Source organism: Haliotis rubra, unplaced genomic scaffold, assembly GCF_003918875.1.
Source record: "Haliotis rubra isolate DU_JTF1 unplaced genomic scaffold, ASM391887v1 Scf279, whole genome shotgun sequence".
NCBI classification, from domain to species: Eukaryota; Metazoa; Mollusca; class Gastropoda; order Lepetellida; family Haliotidae; genus Haliotis; species Haliotis rubra.
Window position 1 is genome coordinate 145,598 of NW_025766880.1, and position 27,841 is coordinate 173,438.

The window sequence follows — 27,841 nt, forward strand, 5'->3', positions numbered from 1 at the left end:
TCCGTTCTATTCTTACATATAATGCTTAGACTGGGACCCAGTTGTGTTTACAATCGGAACATCGCTCATTCAGCAGTTGTATAGTTCTTCATCACGTCGTCGTTTAATTGCGGATTTGCACGACCTCTACCGAATGTTCTACTGCAGGAAATTATTGAGAAATTTGGCGCCATTTACTGATACATGAACATTTGAATATTATCGGTTTATAGAAGTTCACAAGCAACCCACAGTACGTAGTAATGTTGCAGCACCTACAGATGATTATTTCAAACCCCAAGTTGATTCTGAGTTATCATGGTTAATATGAGAGTGTAAGATGGGGTTAATATACACAAGCCCTGTAGACCTAGTTCCGAAACAAAATTTCAAAATGTCCAAAGTCTATGCGTGTTCGTACCCAGTCCATACCCGAATTTTTTAAGAGTGATGTCAAACGATAAAAGTCACTAATAACCACTATCTTGAAGTATGTATTGGTATCAGCTGGTTTCATGAAGAAAATATAGATAAAAAAACCAAAACACAAATCTGGGAAAAGTATGTAAATTGTAAACAAATAGTTGTATAGTCGGTGGAAAATGTACAGCAAAAACGATTATTCAGGCATAATCGTGTTTTCATCGAGTTGTTGATAAGCAAGCATTATTAGAGAAAGGTGAAAAAAAGTAATCAGATCATCAGTACAGTGTGATTCCTTTTATTAGGTGAATAGCAAACATGATCAGATGATCTACTGAAGTGAAAATTGTAATGGAAGAGCCGTTTCTTTTGATTTTGATGTTGTATTCACACATTGTTTATGTCTCTATCATTTGGATAACCTTTCTAAACAGGTTAGATTCTGGGAATATACTGCTGCTTATTTGTAGAAGCATGTATTTGTCCACTTGTGATTTCAGTTAAAAAATACCCATCCGAGCAACCTATCAGGGGTGGAAGTAACTGTAAAATTGCTGGTGTACTTCGGTACATTGGCACATGTAAAATCACTTGCCCTGATAATTTTTCCTCTATACCGGTCAATTTTTTTGTTGATTTTTTAAATAAGCAACATAATTAACATTGGAGGTGGGGTGAGGTGAAATTGGGTTTAACATTGTGCTTGAGAATATTTCGCTCATATGACGACGTGCATGCGTGTGTATGTGCGGCTGCTTGTACTAGCCCAGACTGAAGCTGGTTTTATAGTGCTAGCCCACTGAGATACCATATGCCGCAGTGAAGCATGAATATCCCACTCAGACACATTATACTGACTCCGAGCCAACCAGTCCTTGTTGTACCCATTAATGCCGAGCGCCAGGCAGGGACCAACAAGTACCATATTTTAACATCTTTTGGTATGACGCGGTAGGGGATCAAACCCGCGACCTTCCGCTCTCCGGGCGGACCCTCTAACCACTACACCACGGATGCAGTCAATTAACATTGGAAAGTCAACTGGACACCGGTACAGCATAATATATTGCTTGCCCAACAGAAAAAAACCACTGGACTGGGACGTCGGGCAATGGGTTATTTCCACCCCTGCCTATGCCTCATTGCTTGACCTTGAATCCCTGTTGTATGGCTTGATGCTCATGATGTCAATCACTTGATGGTTGATGTAGATTCAGTTCTTTAAGGATTACCTTCATACAGCTTCTGTAGGGCTCACTGCAGTGTTCCACCTAGTCCATCTGAAGCAAGATTGACAATATTTCATTTCTTCTGTATGTTTGTGAACCAGGATAACAAATAGTTAAAGAACATACCCTAGCCAAAATCAGAATACAGAAAAATGACTGATTCTGAGTCAATTCCACATTCCAGTGTTTTCTTGATTGGAACTGTCATACTGTTGACTTGTTTGAGTGGCATTTAGAAGTTGGTGTGATGAATGATGGGGAGAGTTCTATGGATATACAACTTCTTTAATATAATATGAGTGACGTTTGGTGTAGCTACTAATACCGTTATCAAGCATATTTTACTTGATAACGGTGTTAGCAGCTACACCGAAACGTTGCTCATGTTATATTGAAGAAGTTGTAATTCCATAGAACTCTCCTTGTTGTTTGTCATACTGTTTGTCATACATTTGATTGCATTATGTAAGAAACAAGCATTTATACATTGATGAAGCTTTCTCGGTGCACAGTATTACCTAGATCAGGTGAATAGGAACTTCAACATAAGGGGTTTCAATTTTGGGTTGAGAAATTATGGATGTATCTGCTGTTTAGGGTGAAGGGTTTCTGTATTTTGACTTTTGTTTAAGGTACAGTTCCGTTCACAGAAACTTACCTGGGGTACATCATCTAAAGTGTGTGGTCTGTTTGTGTAGGTATGGAGGAAGGTGTGTGTGGTTTCTGTCGGCGCAAGGATGCTGAAGACGTATGCGGGATGCTGCACTCTGAAATAACAGATGAAGGGTGGATTGTTGCTCATCACAGGTGCATGGTCAGTAGGCATACAATGTCTTGAATTATAACACTGTCATATATACTAGGGCTGGGACGATACATATGTCACGATATGATACATACTGCGATATTTTACCTGCGATGCGATACGTATCACGATACATACACCTTGAAAGAATGACATGGTATCAAGATCTAAAATGAATTATTTCAAGGTATTTGTGTTTAACAATAACACTATTGTAATAAACAAACAAGTAACTCCATCATACTTGCATATTTTTCTCTAAATAAGTACTGTAACATGTTTAAGATAATACTGTTTTGAAAAAAAGTTGTGTATCGATACACCAGTCCACGATACGATATCTGTATCAAACTTAAATGTATCGCCATGCATCGGTGAATCGTCTCAGCCCTAAAATATACTCTTTGAAACGAATAAGGGAACACATGAAAGTATAAGTGTTCCTTTATATATTTCCAGAATTTCACTCACAGTGTAATACGTACCTTGTGAAGAAACCTGGACAAGAATAAATTAACACTTGTACTTTCATGTGTTCCCTTATTCGTTTCTTTGAGTATATATGACCGTCAGTTACTGACAGTCAGTATACTTCATAAGTCTTAGGTATGAAATTTAATTAAATATTTACAAATTGTTGTGGGAGACATTTCCAGCTTTTTTCTTCTTTGTGAAATCCATTTGTTGACATTTTTGCTGTTCAATTATATTGTGTGAATTATATGGTGTGCTTTATGAGAACAAGTGTCTTGTTACCTGTGAATATCCGGGATAGAATTGATCTTCAGTAACCCATGCTTGTTGTAAAAGACAACTAACAGGATCGCTGGTCTCGCTGACTTGGTTTGCACACGTCATTGTATCCCAATTGCGTAGATCGATGCTCATGCTGTTGAACACTGGATTGTCTGGTCCAGACTCACTTATTTGCAGACCGCCGCCATATACTGATATAGATGGAATGTTGCTGAGAGCGGTGTTAAACAACAAACCAAACAAGTTAAATATCATTACTATGATTATTCAGAGCATTATCATTATAGAATGTAACTTGAATGGGATGTTTGTTTGTATTTTCAGCAATATTCCGCCCTTCTAACGCAGTATAAATTCAACCACTTTGGAGGCTTCAAGATTGACAAAGTTATGGATGAATACAGACGTGGGAAGCAGACAGTGAGTGTCTCCATGAACATAATGAATATTACAACCGCCATTACAATTTTTGTGGAGAAATCTTCTGATTATTTTCTGATTAAAAAAATTAAAAATACTCATGCTTATGTCAAGACTCAATAATCCATGATCAGAGAAAGTTTACAGTGGAAAAGTACATTATTCTGTATGTTTATATTATATAAATAATAAACATGGTGCATGGAACCTTGATGATGTCATGTTCTGCTTCCCCAGTAGGTCAGTGGACTGTTTGCCATGCATTCAGACCAGTTCAACTCCCGACGGGTTCAGACCGTTCACACTGTGGTACATGCTGTTTCTGTTGCAGAAATGTTTTGTTTGTGGGTGTGGCAAGGCCAGCAAGAAAAAGAAGAAGGGACCTCGAGGGGCCACAGCGGGATGTGCCGTTAGGTCTTGCAGACGTTCTTTCCATTACTACTGCGCCAAGAAGTCTCCCAACGTTGTCACAAAGAGGCTCGTTGTTCATATCAAGTCTAAAAGGGGAGAAAACTGTGCTCTACAGGTGAGGATCAAAGTTACTTTGATCAAGCCTTACCATTAGGCCTAAAAAAAAAAAAACTTGTTGTTCCGATTTTCCGACCGACCCTAAATATTCCCGCCGAGCCTAATTTATTTTCTGACACATGAGTAATGTAAAAACCAAAACCCCTACCTACCTACCCTAGTACTGAAATGTAGGAAATCGGAACCACAACATTTATTTTTTTTGGCCTTATCTACATTGTGTAAGTTTTCAAGCGTTAAACATTTTATGTCCTTAAGGATCAGTAAGGTGGCCCAATTGTCTGAGTCTGTGCTCATTTGTGAAGTCTGCTAGTTCAGTCATTAGTGATGTGAAATGTTAGAAGCCCTAATAGTCTTTGTATTTCTGTTTATAGTAATGTATACAAGACAAGGACAGGTTATATGATGATTGGTGTTGGGTTTAAATCCCAGATTCAGTGTCACAATGTGGGTAACATGACAGTAAGTCTTGTTGGATCTTTTTACCAGAGGTTCAGATAAGCTGCGTGTCTGCGTAAATTAAGCAAATATTTATGTGAAAACTCAATTCCTATTAAGTCTATTGTGTAAAAGTATGCTTGAAGTTTTGTAAATACTCAAAAAAGAATTGTCTTACATGCGTACATACCAAAATAGATGAAATAGCTAAGGTATATTGAGAGGTTCTATTTCAGCACATGAACTTGGCAACTTGCAGTCTTTCATTTCTCATATTACAGATGACATATAAATAACAAACATGAAAACAAAATTTTACACTGTATTATAGTAATGGAAAATAGCAAAATACCCAATTGAGTTTGAGTGAGGTGGGTACAATTTTTTTGGTTACTCAAAGGAAAATTAGGATGCCGAATTGAGATAAACACAAGCGAGTACATAACTCAATGACCCATAAAGTTACCTGTAGCTCTGTTTAAACATACTTTGTACTTATTCACAATAAAGTTCATTTACCATGCACAAACACACACAGGGACTATAGTAATAGTAACGGTTCTTGATGGAGTACATTTTTTGTATGTGATTTCAAAACTGTTAACATAAAACATATGCATCATTTACGTTCAAACATTTTACAAACAGTTCATTCCAATTAGCCATGATGAGATAATGCCCTGTTTTCAGTCAGAAACAACTGTTGCAGTTTCAAGTGGGTGTGAGTAAGAGGCCAAGAATGGGATCCAGTCGTTAGGATCCGTGATATGCTTGTTACAAACAAAATGTGAAATATGTCATATTCAGATCTCTTTGTTTAAATATTTTCATTAGTGTATAGTGAACTAAGATCACGAGGGAATATTTTGTGTTTCAGAGTGTTCTGCTGTAAAGAACATGAAGATCAATACAGGAGGAATTTGAAACATTGTGAGTTACTCCTCTTTGATTCCCTTTATTGTTGCATTACACCTTTCTCCAATACCATGTATGGACTGTTGGAAACGTTTACTACTTGTAACTAAACATTATAGATGCTGCTCCAGTGAAAGCAATTTCTTGTGTATACGGTGTTAAAGCGTTGGCTCGTCACGCCGAAGACCCGGGTTCGATTACCCACATAAGTGAGGTGAGGTGAGGTGAAATTGGGTTTAACGTCATGCTTGAGAATATTTCGCTCATATGACGACGCGCATGCATGTGTATGTGGAGGTGCGGCTGCTTGTACTAGCCCAGACTGAAGCTGGTTTTATAGTGCTAGCTCACTGAGATACCATGCCGCAGTGAAGCATGGATACCTCACTCAGACACATTATACTGACTCCGAGCCGACCAGTCCTTGATGTACCCATTAATGCCGAGAGCCAGGCAGGGACCAACAAGTACCATATTTTAATGTCTTTTGATATGACACGGTCGGGGATCGAACCCGCGACCTTCCGCTCTCCGGACCCACATAAGTACAATGTGTGAAGCCCATTTCTGGTGTCCCCTGCCGTGATATTGCTGGAGTATTGCTAAAAGCGGCGTAAAACCATAGTCACTCACTCATTGAAGTACTACATTCCACCATCACATGTGCTTGCATATGTCCACTTCGCTCTGTGTGATTGCTGTTTTTAACAAACATGTCAAAATACAGCCTGGTTGCACTGAGAGACAAACCAATGAGTGATCTGACCAAAGAGTGATCTGACCAATGAGCGATGGTGTCATGTGGCATGCCATGACTTTGCAGTCTCTGTTCAGTTTGGTTTCAATGGGAGAGAAACCAACAAGTGACCTGAGCAGTGAGGGGTGATGTCATTTGACATGTATTGTCGTCTCTATACAGTCCGGTTTCAGGGAGAAGGAACCCAGCGTTTACTGACTAAAGACCAGTGATGTTCTGTGACAGATCACATAACATTGTGGACTCCCAACTAACCATTGTTTCTGTGTCAGGCTGTGGTAATGTTTGTACAAGGTACATGCATCATGGAGTCGTCATTAAGCTTTAGTGAGTTATATCCAGCCTCATTTCATACCCTTGTAATGGACATTGGCCACCTATATACCACAAGTTGGACATAAGTATTCTGGATGATGGAGGATTATATAGTGTTCATACCACCCTGTAACATGGCATGTGTTAAAAGCCATAGGCGTGAACCTACACTGATATCGACAAAATGACTGGCTGGAATTATCACAATGTATTCAGAAAATGTGCACTCTTGTGCACTTTAGCTTCAAGAAACTTAACTTCAATTATACTGTGCTAGAGTCACTAATTCGTCCAAAATGTAACCATTTATTCTCATCTCTACCAGATCCCGCAGATATTATCCCGTTTTCAAAAAAGGTGTTTCACATTCATTTGGTAAGGTAAACCCAACAAAGTCAACACAAGTCAGATTGTTTGTGAAACATCAGATGGAGGAATAAAATGCCCCCCAATACAAGAATTGTGATGTCCCAAAAATATCAGTGTTGAGTCAAGCTTCAGTTTCACAAAATCGATTTCACATGTCCATATTTTTATTTAATATACCTAATTCAGGACCCTATGATGTATTCGAAATTATTTGCAGGACATTAAGACTTCCACCAGAATAACTAATGCATGGTACAAAGACCTTATTTGGGCCAGGTGGAAATTCATAGATAGCATCCACGTGTAGAATATAACTGACATGGCCACCCTAGCACAATACATATGGTCTAACGAGAACATAAAAATAAGAAATACCTCTATATTTCATAAGGAATGGTTTTTAATGGGATACATTTCATGAATGATCTTGATAATATGTACAATTCATGTCATTCGAAACCTTTAAAACTGTCTAAACCTTCTTTCCAACTTACACAGGACTTATGACCTATCTTTTTGCAACTTACTAGGGGTGGGTATTGCACAGAATTTTCATATTGAGATATATTGCCATGCGAAAGCATATATTGCGATATGTATTGCAATATATTGCATGAAGTATTTTTAAACAAGAACTACTTATAATCGAGTTAATGCTTGATTTATAGAGCAAAAACACAACAAAATCACTAGGCTTGATGAAGCTTTAATAACAACTTTGAATCATGATGAAATAAAAATGTGAATATTATTTGGCACAAATGAAACAAGGAAAAATCCGAAGATTTCAGAGTGTTACGAAGTTTTACGAATACAAGTCAAAATACCGGTTTTCAATCAGCGTATCGCAGTACATATTGTTTTCATGTCTGAACTGGTAAATACTGGTAAATACTGGTTGACCGGTCATATTGCTCAGCTCTACAGCTTACTGCATACTGCTTGGAATGAGGACAAGATTTGTCAGAAATTATAGACATGACATGAATGAATATTAGCATGCTTTTCTTAGAAGTATCCATTAGACTGAGGTAGAAAAGTGGTGCCATTAACTAGTTTTTCAAGAGTTAGTTCCCTTGCTAACATTTTAGGTTTTGTGCAAGCATTTTGTTACGTCCCTTCACCCATGTTATTTTACTTCTGTATCATGCCTGGGCAGGTTTCTTCTGAAACTACTGATGTCACTTGCATGAGACCTCTCACGATTGTGTTGAGTTTGAACTTAAATAAAGCATGACAGCATGAAAAGTGAGGTACAAGGTAAGCAGCCAGAGTTACCCCTCTTGGCTGTAGGGGGCCCTGTAGGGGTGGTCTCACTAGACAAAAACAAGTTTTTTGTTTTGTAACATATTTTATTGAAATATTGTTACAACTGTCGTAGGTAATTAAAATGGACATTTTAATGCTTTTATGTACCCTAAGGAGGACTTTCTTCAAAGAATTCATAACCTCTACAGGTTTGTGCAAATTTATTTAGGGGAAAGGGGCATTGGGGGTATATTAATTTTGACACAACATGTCACTGGATTGAAGTTAATTATTACTTCGTGTCTCGTCTTCGGCTGACAAGAATTGGATAATAAAGTGAGAATATAGAAAGAACAATAAGTTTAACATCTGTGTATTTAGTCATAGACTTTTTAAAAGTTTTATGAAGCTTAATATTTAAAAGATAAACAATCATACAGATAATTGTTGATAAATTTTTTTAAAAACAATGCAAGAAATGATTTATTAAAAGAATAAAAAAGATATGACAACATTGCGATGTTAGAAGAGTGAAAACAACATGATATCGAAATGAAGGCAAATCTGGTTCTTTATTTTGATTTTTTTTGTTGAAAAAAATGGGCATGTGTGAAAACAACCAGTGAAAAGTATGCCTAGGTTGCCTTGGGGTAGGAAAGTAAGATTCTTTATGGATAACAACTTCTTTTATTATATATGATGCGACGTTTCGGTATGGATTCTTATACCGTTGTCAAGAGTTGTCACTCTTGCTTGACAACGGTATAAGAATCCAGAATCTTTTATTATATATGATGCGATGTTTCGGTATGGATTCTTATACCGTTGTCAAGAGTTGTCACTCTTGCTTAATATAATAAAAGAAGTTGTTATCCATAAAGAATCTTACTTTCTTATTAGTCCCCAACTTCTAAATGCCAATCAAACAGATCATCTGCCTTGGGGTAATTGAACTTTAAACAAAAACCCCTGATGACATCAAGCCCCCTAGAGCCTCCCTTCTCAGGGCTCTGTAGGACTGTTTATGACTTACATACACACCCTAATTACTTATTTCTGTATAAACAAACAAAAATCCAATGCGCCCTATGGAAGGAAGGGTACAAAGGTTCCACAGGGCTCTGCAGTTTGCTGTGCAGAGTTTAGTCCTTGACAGTGGTTTGAATCCTACTTTACCCCGACACTGTTTGTAGGTTTCAGCACCGGACCCTAGCTCCCATCCTCGATATATATGGGGGAGATACATCGGAACGTATACCGTGGAGATAATTGAGGATGCCTTGCTCTTAGCTTTCACCAAAGGCCTAAACATTAAAAACCCACATATTTCGTGCTGCTGATAATGGTGCAAGAATCTGTATCAAAACATCACACTCACAAAATATAAGAAGTTGTTATCCAGAAAGTTGTCAATATTTTGAGCTGTCCTCTGACTTTAAGCTAACTTGCAGGGTATTGGACTATAGAATGCTCAAAGCGGTGTTAAACCAAACTCACTTAACACTCACATGACGTGGGCTAGTGATGACACTGTTTTCTTGTTTGGTTATAATCTAGATCAGTTAGGTAGCCTAATGGTTAAAGCAATGAATCACTCTGCCAAAGAACTGGTTCGATTATCAGGATCATTTCTGTGTCCCCTCCAGTTTTGGATGTAATATTGCTAAAACAATTTTAGACCCTAATCTTCCTTTTCTCATGCTTGCTTGTTGACTCGTAGCATTAACAAACTCCTAAACTTGGGATGATTGTGATACGAAAATATGCCCGAGAGACAGGTGTACCTTTATGCATGGACCGCCTGCGTGGTGTAGTGGTTAGAGCGTCCGCCCAGAGAGAGGAAGGTTGCCGGTGGGATCCCCTACCGCGTCATACCAAAAGACGTTAAAATATGGTACTTGTTGGTCCCTGCCTGGCGCTCGGCATTAATGGGTACAACAAGGACTGGTTGGCTCGGAGTCAGTATAATGTGTCTGAGTGGGGTATTCATGTTTCACTGCGGCATGGTATCTCAGTGGGCTAGCACTATAAAAACAGCCTCAGTCTGGGCTAGTACAAGCAGCCGCACATACACATACACACGCATGCCCGTCGTCATATGAGCGAAATATTCTCAAGCACGACGTTAAACCCAATTTCACCTCACCTTCACCTCACCTTTATGCATGTACCTTTATGCCAGACACATTCTCTCACGATCTGAAAACTTAATATATTGATTCACTGCCTCTACTCTCAGTTGCCTCTACCAACATTAGTTGATTTCATTATCACTTTCAGACCTTTCCTCTACATCCACCAACAACAACAACAGCGATGATGCTAGTGATTTTGAAGGGGATCCTGATTTTGACAAAGAGTACCAAGAGTTCGACTATGATGCACTTTCTCAAAACACAAATACAACATTTGTTCAGATCAGTGACACAGACTCACCAGTCAAACGTCGCACAAAGGAGAAACACGTCCCGGATGAATCAGGAGACAAGTCAATGTTCTCATCAGGTAGTAACGACATTGACAGCATCAGCGACGACGACGACGACCACAACAACAATGGAGTCCTGTCAGATGAAGTCGAAACACAACAGAAAAGAAAAGCTGACAATACATTGGTCAGTTCTACCTCTGCTAAGAAGTCAAAAACAGGTTCTCTAAATGGTAATTTACCTGAACTCTCTATTGAATGTGTTAAGATTGATTCTCCTGAGTCAAAAAATGATCAAACAATAAAAATGCCAAGTTCGTCAGTTAGAAAAAGTGCTTTAAGCTTGAAGAAAAATGGTGGAAAGAAGTTAATAGTGAAAATAACCAACCTTGGTGGTAAAGACAAACATGAGGCCAAGGTGGCAATAGATGATCACATGGTGGACCACAAGGGAGATCACAGTGGGGATCAGAATACGAGCAGCGAGGGGACTTCCACAACAGCTCCACCTACTTCCAGTGGGACCAGTCGGGATGGTAAGTCATTGTGTAGATACGCTGTGTGTCTTTGTGGCAGGTGAAGGCGGGAAGGTAGAGCTACCCTCCCTTTTTCATAATCTGGGGTGATGGGGCCATTCTTTTTGTGAAAATACATTATGTGTGAAAATACTGAAAAAAATCATTGTTTTCGTATCCTGACTCATGATCTTTTGCTTATCTCCCTTTCCCTTGCGAATGGTAGTGGAACACTTGAATCCCTTGAAGTTCCCGAAGCAGACGTAAAAATACACTCACCCATGAGTTACCTCCATTTGCCCTTTCCCGCGCAAACAGTCATGTGACCAGCCTTACTTGTCACTCTCTCCCTTTTCGCCCTAGTGGATGATTGGGCGAGCACTGGAGTCCCGTCTACGGCATTATATTCTTTTTATTTAGGTCCTATTCTTCAAAATTACGCTGTGTATGGATTTGGCAATAACTTCTATGTATTATATGTAAAGAATTTGTAAAAATTATTTGAATTTGTGTCATAATTTCATTGTTATTTAACTTTGTTTACATTTCATGAAATCTTGCAGTGTTTGCAAGCACAGGTTATCCGTGTCTGATCCTCACCCCCAATGCCTTTCATGCATAAAACCATGTTCTTCCAGCTTGCGTTGTACTTATTGTGTTGATTTATCAAATCTACAATTTAATCAATAATTGTCTTACATCTATAGACGTGCCATGGATCGGGTGAGGAAGTCATTGCATACGGATGATAAAACAGGAAATCAGCCTGCAAACCATATGTTGATTGCTATTGTGCAGATTCATAATATTGGTGCTATGTTGAGTACGTTGCAGGGGCAGTCTGCTGGTACGGGGGCCAAGAAGAGATCGGCTACAACGTAGTTGACTCCAACTCAAGCCAAGAAAAAGAAGTCATCTTTTTCTACGTCGCAGAAGAAAGCATCTGTTACCAGATCGAAGGGTAAATCTACGCGGCCTAGTAAGTCAATGCATCAGAAATCCTTCAACGAAGAGATACTACCTCCACATGAAGTAGACGTCTTTTGATGATCCCCGGTTACTTCTACCCGAAGTACCGGACTACCACCTACCTCTCAACGCAGTTAAGTCGAGGCACACAACTCATCAGCGTTTGCGAACGCTTCTTCTACACCGCAGCAGCTTCAATCAACGCAGAACTTGATCCGGGTGAATTTATGAGACAATTCACCAACCAGATGATGGCCATGATGGAACGTAGGTTCAAGGAAGAAGCGAAGGCTCGGCGAAGCCTCTCATCTACTGACATCGTGCGCACACCTATGGACTCTGCGCGAACCTACTCCTCACAGAACTACGTCTCGACTACGTTGGCGAATGTACACCTTTGCGAAGGTCTCCACAGTCGGACGACTCTGTCATCTTGGAGGAGGATAGAAGACATGAGATGCCTACTCATCTGCAAACCTTCAACGTTCGAGAACATCGAAGGATCCATCTCCTACATCTAGCCGCTCTAGATGGAGATCTCATAGCTCTCACAGACGTTCGCGCAGTCACTCAAGGTTCGCGAAGGGATACATCTAGCGACAGAGGTTCGCAAAGAGAAGGCTCACATCCCAGAGGTTCGCGAAGAGATGATTCTACAGATAGAGGTTCGCGAAGAGAGGACTCTCAAGATAGACGTTCGCAAAGGGAGGAATCTCCAGACAGAGGTTCGCGAAGGGATGATGGAGGATAAACGATTGTTATTTTGGAAGTTGTCTCTGATAAAAGTCGGTATGAGTACCTGTCCCCTGCTATGCTACACTGGAACCAGCCTTGCTATAAATAGACAACGCTTCGATGTATGCTGATCAACACAGATCGCCTGCGTATATAAGGGGAAGAATGATGTTTCATCACTGCAATCAGAGGTTAGCACTTCCAATGGAACGTCCTACCGTTTGGAATATCATCGGCACTGATTATTCATACGAAAAACCAAGTCTATCAGCACCTATCTGCAGCATCGAGGTCTACACAGTGCCGGTTATCTGGAGGACGGCATGTCCAGGTTCTTCAAAGTACCAATCAACTCAGACAGACAAAATCAAACGGAGCACTTTAAAAAAAGATCGCAAAATGGGGGGGCTACGGATGATTGATATTAAAACCTTTGTTAACACCATGAAATTATCTACACTCAAACTATACTTAAAAAAACCAAATCCTGGTGACCCATGCAATTTTCCTTTTAAGCATATGCTAAAATATGCAGCAAATTTTCAGAATATAGTAGCAGTTGATAATCCTTTTTGGAAAGACGTATTAAAGACATGGAAATAATATTGTATCAAAAATACCATAGATGCATTTTCACACTTGTAGAAAGAATTTAAGAGATGTGAAACTGTTAGATTTTCAATATTAATTTTCTGCGGAATTCTTTATACCAAAAAAGTACTTTTTAGAATGAATCTGATGGACAATACAATATGTTCTTTGTGTAATGATTCTGTTGAAAGCTTATGCCATGTATATTGGGAATGTGATGAAACCAAAGCTTTCTGGAAGAAACTTGAACAGTGAGACAAAATCTTTGATCTGGTTTGGCTTTTTAGGTAAGAACCCATTACTGAACCACATAATCGTATCTGCGAAGAGATATATTTACACTTGCTCTTTGACAAAAACAATTCCAAAAGTTGATAATTACTTAAGGATATTGAAAGACATATTTACCACTGAATCATTCATCTCCAGAAGAAATAATAATGTTGAAAGCTTTTTAGGCAAATGGTTTCCTCTCATGCCTGAATTTAACCCTGAATGACTATTAAACAAAAACATATCAGTAACATGGACATTCAATGTACTTAGTGTACTATATCGCTATTGAGCCCACTAGCTGCTATGTACACATATTCCTCTATATGCTTGCACTCATCATGTTTTTGTACTCATCACATTGGGAACAATATAGACAAAACAAACTCAGACAGCAGCTGAACTTCACAATAAAGTTGCTGACGCAACTAGGATGGCTAGTGAACCTGATGAAGTTGGAGTTAGAATCAAACAAGATCTTCAATTGCTGGGAATAAGAATTATCACAACACAGAATGGAATTGTGGCCCCAGAAGATCATTGGGTCAAGATACAAGCTATGATTCCACAAGCAGTCATCTCTCCATTAACACTACGAACATGGCAAAGTCCACTCAGTCTACTAACCTCGGCGCAGGACTTGACTCGCACAGGAAGGTTACAACTAAGGCCGCTGCAACGGTTCCTGACAAAACATCTGGACAGTGTCGACCCTATCTTGCTGTCTTAAGAGGTACCAACTTTGGTGGACCCACAGGTCGAACGTCTGCGGAGGGACCTATTTACAAGAGCCGGCCTTCGACACATCTCTATGTAGACACATCGATACAAGGTTGGGGTGCACATTTCAACAATCAAGTTGCATCAGGGAGGTGGTCCAAAATAGAGCAGCATTTTCACATCAATCTGCTTGAGATGAAAGCCGTGATCAACGCCTTACAACTATGGTCGAGCTCGCTGAACAACAAAATGCTGATGGTCCATACGGACAACTCTACAGTGGCATTCTCCGTAAATCGGTAAGGATCTACAAGATCACCAAGCCTACTACAGCACACATTCCAGTTGTTCCACATCACGGAGGAGGCAAACATCTGGATAAAGGCGTGTCACATACCCGGAGCCAAGAACGTGCTTGCAGACGCTCTCGCCCGACCACTGCACCCGTCACCTACGGAATGGATGCTCCATCCAGAAGCATTTCGGCTCATCATAAGGGAAATAGAATCCCCTTGCATAGACCTGTTTGCCACGAAGTTAAACAAACAACTACAGAGGTTTGTCTCACCAGTTCCAGATCCTCAAGCCTGGGCAACAGATGCACTGAACATATCATGGGAAGGACTAATCCCTTATGCGTTTCCACCCCCGATATTACTACCGAAAGTACTGTTGAAGATCAAACAGACACAGGTGGTACAACTGACCTTGGTCGAGCCATACTGGCCTAATAGAAGATCTCGGAAGTCCAACAATCAAGTTACCAGATTGGCCAAACCTACTCATACATCCGCACACCAAGCAAGTCCACGGAAACCCAACACTGTTCCAGCTACACATGTGGACCGTATCAAAACATGTTTGAAGAAAAGAGGATACTCCGCCAGGGCAGCCAAGGCAGTAACGGCAGTAACACTAGCGTTACGCAGATCGACTCGTAACCTGTATGATGACAAGTGGCTGAAGTTTGAGACTTATGCAAGGCGGAGAGGCTTCATTGCAATGAAAGCTACTCATCCGCAAGTGGCGGAATACCTGTGTCATCTTAGACAGACTAGACATCTGAAAGGTTGGACACTATCTACATACCTCGCTGCCATCAGTACAGAGATTACCATGAAAACAGGCATCAAGTTGAGGAAAGTACCAGAATTACTTGCTCTGCTGAGATCTTTTAAACTGGAGGACCAGCAAAAGAAGTTCAGAGCTCCGGCCTGGGATCTGAATGTAATTCTACGTCATCTTACAAGTGATGCCTACGAACCTCTAGATCAGACTACCTTCGAGCTGCTGACACAGAAGACTCTGTTCCTGCTTGCGCTAGCCACGGCAGCTCGGATATCAGAGATACATGCGCTGGACTTTGATCGAACCAGTTTTGACATGGGGCAACATGCTGCAGTTCATCTAGGACTTAGATGGGACTTCATTGCCAAGAACCAACTACCTGGTCAGCCAGATAGACAGTTCCACGTACTGGCGTCAACATTGGCTCTGCACGGAAATTGCTCTATATCAGCAATTATGGAGGGCTGCTGTTGGAAGTTGGATACGGTGTTTGTCAACCACTACCTCCGAGACATTGCCACTGAAGACGTCTAAGGCATTCACCAATTCGGGCCTCTCGTTGTAGCACAGCAACTAACGGTTCCTCAAAGGTGCTGAGTTGGAAAATCTCACCCTTTATCACGTTGACTTGTTGATAACTTTTACAAAGGAAAAGTATTAGTTTGAAAGTCCATGCACACAGTCTAGGACAGACTAGCATGAGTGATTAAAGATCCTGTACGGGTAAAGATCTTACCTGTACGTGAAGGGGTCGCAACTAATTTTTGATAAAGATCTTATCATAATCTATGGGTTGTTATAAGATATCTAGTAATAAGAAGATACTAGTTTATCTGAAGCCACATGAATCAAGATCATTCAACTTGTCTGAGACTGACGTAAGACAAGAAAGTGGTCCCCCCCCCGAGTTATAACGGAAGTTGGAAGAATAAGATCACGGAAATGCCGTTTCTTCGAGAAGATAAGAAGTTCCCATGGGGGATACAGGACGTATCTAAGGACAGCTGATGGATCCACTAAAGAAGTGGCTTGACCCACCACCAATCCGTCGGATTCTATAAGCAAAAAATCATGAGTCAGGATAAGAAAAAATATCTAATTTTTCAAGTAAAATTGATATTTTTATACTTTTCCTGACTCATGACGAGAAGCCCTCCCCGCTGGAAACACTTCGGATTTCACAGCAAATCCAAGTGCTTGGGCAGAAAAATCAGGAGAGAGTGACAAGTAAGGCTGGTCACATGACTGTTTGCGCAGGAAAGGGGAAAAGGGAGGTAATTCGTGGGTGAGTGTATTTTTACGTCCGCTCCGGGAACTTCAAGGGATTCAAGTGTTCCACTACCATTCGCAAGGGAAAAGGAGATAAGCAAAAGATCATGAATCAGGATAAGTATAAAAACATCAATTTTACTTGAAAAATGACATTTTGTGTAATAAATCAAGTTTCACACATACAGATGTTTCACTGCATGTCTTGGACATAATGGTAATTTCTATCATGTTGAAAATTGCGGGATCTGCTAATGAAGAAGAAGACTCCTGTTAATGAGTAATGGTTCACTGAAATGGATTTAGGTGATTGGGGTTGCTCATAGTGATCTTATCAAAATGGACCCTTTGGAATGTTTTTTTCACACAATTTTAAGAATTTTTGATAACAGTTACCTCAAGTGGGCGTGGTGGTGGGGTAGCCTAGTGGAAGACCCGGGTTTGATTCCCCACATGGGTAAAATGTGTGAAGCCAATTTCTGGTGTCTCTCTCCCTCCCTCCCAGGTGATATTGCTGGAATGTTGCTAAAAGCGGCGTAATACTGAACTCACTCACTCAAGTGGGCTGACTTCACATCCGCAGATGCGAAGGATATGTTACAACCAACTGTTGTGATATCTGTTGCAGCTTATGCCATATGCATTGTTGGGGAGAAAAAGTCAACCTTGAAGATACGGCAGCAACTTGAGAAACAAGTCAGCAAGAAGTTGGACGTCAAGACCAGCAACATTTTCATCTGGCAGGACCTTAGCCATACTCCTTCGCTCACCAAACAGAGCATGGTCTGTTTCATCCAGGACTTGACAGAGCGCTTCTTGTGAGTAAAGCTTGTTTGCTCTCATGCTCGTAAGAGTGATGTGATAAGACAGCTGTTTATAACATAAAGCCATTCAAATGAGTTTTGAGAATTCATGCTGAGTTATGGGTCAGAATCAAGTTTAGATATTTTACACTGGGTAATGGATGCTGGAGAAACTGAAACACAACCATGTTGTCATTGTAAGACTTGGTCATGGTTCCATCTTTGCCAGCATCATAGATGTGAAAAGATGGTGCTTGTTGTTACCTGCATAATATAAGGCCTGGTCCACTTGGAGCGGGATATCCGTGGTAAACTATGTCCCAATTGTGTAGATCAATGTTCATGCTGTTGATCCCTGGATTGTCTGGTCCAGACTTCGATTATTTACAGATTGACGCCATATAGCTGGAATATTGCTGAGTGCGGCATAAAACTAAACTCACTCACCCATTGGTATGTGTGATCGTCCTCACCTGAGCATGTCTGTTTCAGCAGAGTTGACTTGAATGGCTAGGGAGAAATCTAGCCTTTGATATACCTAGTGGACATTCTTGTTCTGTTATACGAAATTTTTAAATGTCTGGCACCTGCATCACATCAGGTTTTCCCCCCACTTGTAGCTCACTGGCCTGATCTGCATCCTCACTCATCTTTTTGGAAAACCTGTTTCAGAAAGCAGGACGTGCCCGAGGTGACGCGGTTGCTGTTTGATAACAAGTACCTGGAGGGAAAGGACAAGAAACTGTACCAGGTGCAGGGGGGCTTCCTGCAACGTCTGAACAACCAGGACATCATCAACCAAACTCAGGAGCTAGCCTGGTCCAGCATCACAACCCAGATCTCCAAAATGGGGCACAATGGAGGCGTCTTTAAGCCTGATGGCAAGAGAACTCTTGTGTTGCTGCTGAACGATTTCATTGATAAGGATGGGAGTATGCGCGAGAAACTGGGTGTTCCGCCAGATCAGGAACAGCCTGACATGGTGACATGGACATCGGCTACTGTGGTTACCAAAACAACCAATGAAGACACACAGAAGCGAAGACTTGAGGTGCAAACAATTCTTCGCTGGTTGTCGGAGAAGTATGACAACATTGGGCATGTATTTGTTCATCCCCAGGAAGATATTCTGATAATGCAATCAGAAGAGAATTATGGTATCAATGACATCATTGACCACTTACAGTCGTCCAAATCAGAGACTTCACATCATGCGGCTGTTATGATCTTCAGGCAGATTGACGCCGCTGTGGTCAACTTCCAGGCATATTGTCGGAAAGCCTTCCATAAGGTTCTGCCGTTCTGTCTGAAATCAGGAGTGGGTCTTGCAGTCCTCATCGACATACGCTCACTCTCCACTGCAAGCATACATCAGCAGATTGGGGACGTGTTTGTAGATGAGGAAGGAAGAAATGTTCCAGTGACTATAAGAAGTGTCTTTGACCCATCGTCCATCCCTGTGTCATTTGTTGTGATCGAAGTTGACGCAGACAAGCTGAAGGTACAAAGTAGGTTCCATTGATTAAAGTAACATAAAGGGACAGTCCACATCAAGTAGATTCATAGCCAAAACAGTACAGATATCACAAGTACAGTTGAGCATCGTTGTGTTGAACTCTGATAACTCGATATCTCGGTTGTCTCGATATAACATCTCGGTCCCGGCAAAATCCTTCATTATATATCATTATTCAAGCTCTTTTAACTCGATACGGATGTCTTGATATTTCGATATTATTTCATGGTCCCAACAAGCAAAATTACCCTTTTAACTCGATATTTGCAAAGAAATTCGATATTCACCTACCTTTCATGGGCAGATATCGCTCTGAACTGAGGTTGTTTCCACACGTTTACACACGGTGCGGCATGAGTCAAAGGGATGCGGTAGTGTAAACTAATTATGGTTAATTGAGTGGAAGGTGTCACTTGTTTGTTATCTAATTAGGATTAATTAAAAAAGAATTAATTAGGAAGTACTCACTGTTGTGACTAAACACTACTGATAGCGGATTATATTTTCGAATCAAAACATACTGAAAAACGTTTTGTGTTCTTTCATAGGGATATGTGATGATATGCCCTGGTCGGATGTCTCAAAGTTCGGATATCTTGATAATTTTTCTTGGTCCCATGAATATCGAGACAACGGTGCTTGACTGTAACTCATTTATGCATGGCATTAGATCGAGTGTTATTTTGCACATTTACCTAGTTATCTATTTCCATTATAAACATACCATGGCATATGTCCCTTGAAATATGACATCACTGGAGCCAATTGATAATGAATGACGTGAATAACCTTAACAGACCAGGTGTAGGTTCAGGTGTGTGGTTCTTGTGTCTCGATGTGTACCTCTCACTAGTCTCAGCAGCGTTTGAAATACCTGCCTGCCCGACTGCCCGGGACGGTTATTATCAACACGGACTGCCAGGTTCTCAAATTCACCATTCCCCGCAGTCAGGTTAAAATTTAGACATGTACTGGTATGTGAAGATATTTTGTGGGCAGGTAAGTTTTGGTCAGGGCTGGCAAGTTTTACATCTAACCAGCCCTGTGGTCTGACTGATATGTTTGGGAGTTTCATACCCTGGTCTCAGTGTTACGTTGTGACGATGTCGCGGTTTCAAACACGGACACACTGTTAACAACGTGCTACAACTTTCATATTTTTTTTCATAGAGATCGTCCTTGGGGTACATATATGCATTTTCTGCAGCTGAAAATGTCATGTGACAGTTGTATCAATGTTTTAATAAAAATATTGTACAATAAATACAATCTTTTTTATTTATTATACAGCCCCCACCACGTGGAGTTAGCCCCCTGCTATGCATGCGCAGCCAACCAGGTAAGCACCTAGGCCCGTATCACCATTCCTTCTGCTGTCACTCTAGCGTTCACACGTTTTTCCAAAGAGTAACAAGCTGATTTACTTCTTGTCGGAAGAATGTCGGAGACTTCAACTACTGTATGTATGGTCTTTATTCGTTCTTGAGAAACGTTTTCTGGACTATGCAGTCAGTTATTTCTCATTTATGTGACTTTGTATTAAACTTTTACGCTAGCTTTCCTGTGGTTTAAGCACGTGATGCTATTCCATGGGGGGAAGGTTAGTGTGCCAAGTGGTTGAAATATTGCATTATTTACCAAGTATTTCATGTCGCGCTGTCGCATTCACGTAATTTTCAATGTTTTGTACGTGTATATTTATGCTGTTGTGTTACGCTGTTAGCTACATGCTTGCGTGTTTGCTTTCAGGCGTTTACGAGGTGTACTGCCTGCCGGCAAAATATCCCTCGTTCAGATAAGCATGATAAATGCTTATGCTCACTTTAAACTTCTTTGCTGATATCTCAGGTCTTGAGATTAACTATGATAAGTCTCAGGTAATATGGATAGGGGCAAGAAAGAACAGTTCAATCAGATACTTACCTTGTTTGAACATACAATGGAATCCAGAATATTTTAAGCTCCTGGGTGTAATATTTTCAACAGATTTAAATGTTATGGATGGAAAGAATTCTGAAAATAAATTATTTGAGATTCAGTTAATTATCAACAGGTGGATGAAAAGAATAATTACACCACTTGGTAGAATTGCTATTATAAAATCATTACTGGTTTCAAAATTGAATTATTTCTTTCTTACCCTCCCAAACCCCCCAGGAAACTTCCTGCATGAATTAAATAAAGTACTATTTAAATTTCTCTGGAGTGGTAAACCTGATAAGATCAAAAGAGTGGTTTCTTGTAAGCCTGTTAAAGAGGTGAACTTGGTATGGTTGAAGCTTGTTCTTATGTTAGTTCTTTAAAATTGTCTTGGATGAGAAAGTTGTTGGATATTGGCTATGAATCCAAATGGAAATATTTGTACTGTGCTTCCTCCCCCAAAATGAAAAATTCAGCTGTATTTGGTAATTCTTTTCCATGTACACTCTATAAAGATATTAAGAATGAATTTTGGCTTGATTGTATTTCTGCTTTTAACAAGTTTGCTCATAAGATTCAACCATGTTCATTTGATGAATTCATCACAGAACCAATCTATTATAACAAGCACTTAAAAATTGGTAAAGAAGTTATTTTTTGTTCTGCTTTGGTTAGAGAGAGGTGTTAGTCAGATTCGTGATTTTATCAATTTAGACGGAACATATCGTACTCTCGAGGAATTTCAGAACACTTTGGAACTTGACATAAATTTTCTCCCTTATAATGGTCTTATCATGGCTATTAAAAGTTATCAAACTAATTTAAAGATAATGAAACCTACTTCTTTTGAGCAGTTAGATGGTAATACAGTTAATCAAAAAATGATGTCTGTTAAGAGGGGTGCCAAGTGTTATTACTATGTTTTGACTGCATATCTGATGTAAACTTAAAATTCATGAATGAAGGGGAGGATTGTATGCTTGAATGGGAAAAAATATTTTTAAAGACTACAAGGGATACTAAACTTCAATGGTTTCAGTTCAGGCTTATACATGGCATTCTATCAACTAATTCATTTCTATTTAAGATCAAATTAGCTGAAAGCAACTGATGTACCTTTTGGCAATGTGAGGTTGAAACAATCTCCCACTTGTTTTGGTATTGTGAACATGTGCAAGCTTTTTGGAAATGTTTTCTAGAATTATTGAATGATAAATGTCAACATTTTCACAACATGAAATTGGACCTGCAACTTACTGTGTTTGGAATGAGAACAAATGTATATACTGATGATGTGTTTGATTTAATATTGTTGTTAGCTAAGTTCTTCATATATAAATGTAAGATATTAAAAACTACTCTTAGTTTTAAACATTTTAGACATTATTTACAAGATAGGTATTTTATTGAAAAGAATATGTCCTTCAGTAAAAGTGAACAAGATAAGTTTTATAAAAAGTGGATGTTATATCATGATTTTGCAAATATTAAATGATTTTCTGAATTCTTTCTTCTTGTTCCCTAATGAAAAATATAGGCTGAATGGACTTGAACTTAAACTTACTGTAAATATTTGAAGCTTGTAAGTGTGATTGGTGAGTGAATGTGTTGTTGGTGTCTGGTGTTGTTGTTTTGTGCTATCCACCATAAGTGTCGGCCATCTACCACTGTTGAAGCGAGGCCGGCCAGAGTTCACCGGCATAAGGCGCACTCCGGCGCGGTCATGTCCGGTCAAGGCGGTTATACTGCGTGATGAAGTTCAGGCTGTGCTGGACAAGACCGCAATAGAGCGCATACCACCGGGCAAGGAACAGGCGGGTTTTTATTCCACGTACTTCCTCATTCTGAAGAAGGATGGCGGGTTCCGTCTCACTCTCAACCTCAAGGGGTTGAATCGCATGTTAGAGGTTCCATCCTTCAAGATGGAGACACTTCGCCAGTGATCACTCCTCTGGCGATTGGCCTCTGGTTCTCTTACGCGGGTTCCAATTACCAATGCATCCATCCCTTCAGCATATCCACTGTGCCCAGGGTGTTCACCAAGCTCATGTTAGTGCCGGCTACCCTTGCAAGGTCGCAAGGAAGGCGTTGTTACCCTTACCTAGATGACTGGTTGCTCAGCGCTCTAACTCAGCCAACGAGCCTAGATTCTACCCACACGGTGATAGATATTCTAGTTTGACTAGGGTGGATCATCAACCTCAAGAAATCCGACCTGGTACCCACCCAGGACTTGGGTCTTGTCTCTTTGTCGCCCGACTGGGTCACCAGAGTACGGGAGATGCTGTCTTCATTCCTCTCCCAGCCCCAGGCACCAGCGCGGACTTGGCTCCGTCTACTGGGTCATATGACGGCAACTATCTCTGTCGTGTGGCGTGGTTGTTGAGGATGCGCCCTATACAGCAAGCTTTGGTGAGTCTGTGGGCTCACTCGGAGGATCTGGAGAAGTGTCTCACAGTCCCCGAGTGGTTGTCTCCTCACCTTCAGTGGTGGACCAATGTCGGGAATCTCTCCAAGGGGGTCCCTTTGGAAATCTCGACGCCAGCTCTTACAGTTCAAACCAATCATGGGCGTCCCTCACGTGGCTGAAGTCCGGTGTCCAGACCGAGGCCGCCTTCACTTCATTGTCTTAGAACTGAGAGCTGTGTGGTTGGTTTTCGAGCGCTCCCGGGAGCATGTTCAGGGCCAGGTGGTTCGTCTTCAGTTGGACAACCGTACGGCCATGACGTACATCCTGAAGCAAGGCGTCAAGGTGTCCCTAGTGCTCCTTCAGGAGACGTGGGAATGTCTCCTCTGGTGCGACCAGTGCGACGGTCAGGTGATCCCTGTTTATCTCCTGGGGCTGGAGAACGTGCGAGCAGACGCTTTCTCTCGCCGGATCCTGGCCCCGCATGAGTGGATGCTCGACCGGAAGATATTCGGAGTTATCTCCCAGTTGTACGGATTGTTCCAGGTGGATCTGTTTGCGTCTGGTGAGACGAATCAGATACCCGTGTTCTGCTCTCGAATACCGGACCAGAGGGCGTTGGCTTCCGACGCCTTCCTGCTGAATTGGACGGGCAAGGTGCTGTCGGTGTTTCTGCCTCTACCACTCATTCCCCGGGTCCTCTCCCAGCTGTCCACCCAGCCAGCTCGGCTACTTGTGCCACTGCCAGTGCTATGGCCGTCACAGAGCTGGTTTCCGGTAATTCTCAGAACGGTGCAATCCAATCCAAGAATCAGTGGGTGGCTTGGCCTCTGTCATGTCTAGCCTCGAATAACGTGGAATTCCTGCAGCAGTTGCAGACACAATTCTGGCTTCGAGGCGGGATTCGACAAACTTTCTTTTAATATGAGGATAGGTGGTCCCGCTATGCGCGCTGGTGTTCAGATAGGGGCATTGCAGATCCTTTTTTTGCGGATTTAGTCCGAGTATTGGAGTTTCTGCAAGCTTGTTTGGAAGAAGGCTTGACGGCTTCGACCATTCGTGGCTACTCCACCACTATTTCCACTTTCCACACCCCTGTCGATGGTGCTCTTCTGGGGCAGCACCCTCTTCTACAGCGCTTCTTAGCTGGCATGGATCGGGTTCGACATGCTGTCAGGCGTACCAGCCCACCTTGGGATTTGTCAATCGTACTAGATTGCTGTCCGGTCCTAAGTTCTCATGTCTATCGGCTATTTCCATTCAGCTGTTAACATGGAAGGCCGTATTTCTGGTGGCGGTAACATCTGGGTGAAGGGTTGGCAACTTACATGCTATGTCGGCAGACCTGGCGCTGACTGTGTTCCATCCAGATCGTTTCAGTATTCGCCTCCTGGATACTTACTGTCCGAAGATTGATCACGCTTTCCATGTGACAGCTCCTATCGAACTTCCTACTCTTACCAAGCCTTCCACATCGGGGACCTCTGCAATGAGCACTCACCCGTTGGATGTCCGTAAGACCCTCAAGGACCCATCTATTCTGCTGTTACGGTGGCGGGAAGGCTGGGATGCCGGCTAGCAAACAGACCCTATGACGCTGGCTTGTATTGGTCATTTGTAGTGCTTGTCAGGATAAGGGCAAGCCTCCCCCTGAGGGGTTGAAGGCTCACTCTGTCAGGGCAGTAGCCACTTCAAAGGCTTTTGCATCGTCACTGCCCCTTGAAGAGATATGCTCTGCCTCTATTTGGAGCAGGCTTAGCACTTTTATCAGGCACTATCAGCTCGATACACATTCTTGTGATCGAACGCGTTTTGGCCGTTCTGTTTTCTCCAGTGGACAGTGTCCTGCCACCCTGACCGAGTGAGTCTTGGTTATCTGGACAGTTGACACTGTTTTCAATTGTGTATAATTGATATATCCACTGTAATCATATCTACTTTCTCTCATGAGATTATATTTATGGGTTGTGAGTTGGTTTTCCCCCTTATGGTGCTCTTGTATAGATTTCACAATGTGGGCGGGTTTTTTACTTTCGCACAGTGTGCGAAATGTTTTGCTTAACTTGTGAGGTCGGGTCTCAGTACTGTCCTCCCTGTCGGTTACCCTCCCATCATGCCTCTCGCGGAAACTTCAGGACACATGACAGGTGAGTGTTGTGGCGTCAGTTACTTTCTTCCTAATGATCGCTATTTATGTGTACTTTGACAGAATTCCCTCCTCCCTGGCCTCCAGTCTTTGGGAGTCTGAGTTAATGCATATATGTACCCCAAGGACGATCTCTATGAAAAAGAATTAGTTAAACCTGTAGAGGTTTGCAATTCTTTGAAGAGAATCGTCCTTGGGGTAGGGCCACCCACCTCCCCGCAATTCTCTTCACTGATTTATTTAGCAGAAAGAATGGTGATACGGGCCTAGGTGCTTACCTGGTTGGCTGCGCATGCGTAGCAGGGGGGTAACTCCACGTGGTGGGGGCCGTATAATAAATAAAAAAGATTGTATTTATTGTACAATATTTTTATTAAAACATTGATACAACTGTCACATGACATTTTCAGCCGCGGAAAATGCATATATGTACCCCAAGGACGATTCTCTTCAAAGAATTGGAAACCTCTACAGGTTTAGCTAATTTCAGTATACAGGGTAAACAAATTTCATGATCCAGCTTGAGTCATTTGTTTTTCCAGCAGTGTTTACTTTCAGCAAATCCAATATGTATATGCACAAGATCTACCTAGCCATAGATGAATATGCTGGCATTCTAAGTTTGTTATTGTTCTACAAAAATCTCAGAGTATACAATCCCCTCTTCAACCCTCACTTTGATGTGGAAAAGATATCCAATACATCATGAACATTGCAGTTCGAATTCTGTGGGAAATTCCATTTTCTGGGATATCATCCACTCATGTTAGGGCCGGCAAAATTACTGAAAACAATGCATCGTAAATGTTGCCATTTTTTTACATTAGTACATCTATTCACAACGGTGGTTACAGTCCGTTTGAGACAAAATGATACCGATGAATTGCAATCTAACACAAAAACAAATAGACGTAAAAGAATCAAACCAATGCGGACTGCAATAAAAACAACAGACCAACTCTAGAAAAAATTGCATAGTTTCTGTCACAAAAATAAAAACGTTTAAGAAAGTGTCATAATTTATTTGTGTTTTCCAAGTTTGTTACAAGGGTGCTGTGGCAACTAAAGGAACAGCAGGAAAAGGATAGAATATCCATGGGAATGGTATCGTAACAACAGTTACTATTAATGAAATTGGAATAGATTTAGTTACATGATTTGGTACAGTCAACACAAGTTATTATAGTTTCTGTCAAGCAGTTGTGTTATGCTCTAAGGGGGGTAACTCTGGACTGTTTAACTCCGAAAACAAAAGCCTGTAATCTGTAAAGTAGTTTATGGTGGATTGTGGTCTTTGTGTTGAAAATGTTTCACTAAAAGCAGATAAAACAATGAAACTGCTTACTGTTGATGTACACTACTATTAGTTTAACAACAAATTGCATCAATGTTTAGTAAGGCAGCGAGTGCTTCTGCACTGTTTGTTGTCTCAGCATATGAATCTACATGCCCTGCATCTCTTTCAGAAAGCCATGTAAGCACTCCTGTGAAGCAGCCCCCAAAACGAAGTCAATACCCAAAGGACCTGCAGAAACCTTCAACATCTGGTGTCAAACGCAAGTCCCTAAAGACCAGGAAATAGAACCCTTTGCAGACAAATAAGGAAATTCTTTTCTTTTCTTTTGCATTGAAGAAAAATATTTGTTATATTTTAAAGGATATTATTTTCTTGAATTGTTATTTTAACACTGCATTCATGCAATAATGTAAACTAAACATTAATATCTCTTCCTCTTTCTCTTCTTCAAGATCCTGTTATCGGTGAAATCCAAGTCACCTTCACAAAGCCACAGTAGTCGTAAAACTGTATTGGCACAGGAAATGTTTCATACCGAATTCTTACTGATATTTGTTGTTGATGTTGGGCTAAATATTGCCTCGAACCAGGTAAACATAGATTTAAATGCCTCAGGTTCACTTGGCCAAGGTTCATGGTACAGTACAACCAGAAATTATTGAGAATTTAAAGATTGTAATTTTTTATATATTTTTCACTCATTACTCACGTATCAATGTGAATATTAGCAGAACATAACTCCAGATTCAAAGACATGTGAACAGTTAGTATTTTGTCAAGTCACCATGGGCAGCAATGCAGGCTTCAATGCGGCGGGGCATACTACTGATCAAAGAAGTTAGAAAGTCGTGGTCCATGTTGTCCCAATTTCAGACCACCTCTTCTTTCATTTCAGCAATATTTGTCAGATTTTTCTTATTGACACTTTCCTTCATAAGGCCCCAAACATTTTCTATTGGATTTAGGTCAGGGTTATAGCTTGGCCAATCTAATAATGTCATA

The 27,841-nt window shown here is 40.9% G+C and overlaps 1 protein-coding gene across 3 annotated transcripts; it reads left to right on the top strand.

The window, feature by feature from the left end:
* Positions 1-27,548, top strand: LOC124281064. 3 transcript variants are annotated; one of them, XM_046717072.1, is made up of 10 exons: positions 1-232; positions 2,330-2,445; positions 3,517-3,612; positions 3,944-4,138; positions 5,456-5,508; positions 10,463-11,146; positions 17,379-17,568; positions 18,226-19,054; positions 20,360-20,408; positions 27,009-27,548. In XM_046717072.1, the coding sequence occupies exons 3-10, from the start codon at positions 3,587-3,589 to the stop codon at positions 27,122-27,124; spliced, it is 2,142 nt and encodes a 713-aa protein (XP_046573028.1). In that variant the 5' UTR covers positions 1-232; positions 2,330-2,445; positions 3,517-3,586; the 3' UTR covers positions 27,125-27,548. The 3 variants fall into 3 exon arrangements, with proteins under 3 accessions (XP_046573028.1, XP_046573029.1, XP_046573030.1); XM_046717073.1 differs by lacking the exon at positions 20,360-20,408 and having other exon boundaries at positions 18,226-19,061; XM_046717074.1 differs by lacking the exon at positions 20,360-20,408 and having other exon boundaries at positions 3-232; positions 27,009-27,041.
* The last annotated feature ends 293 nt before the right edge of the window (positions 27,549-27,841 follow it).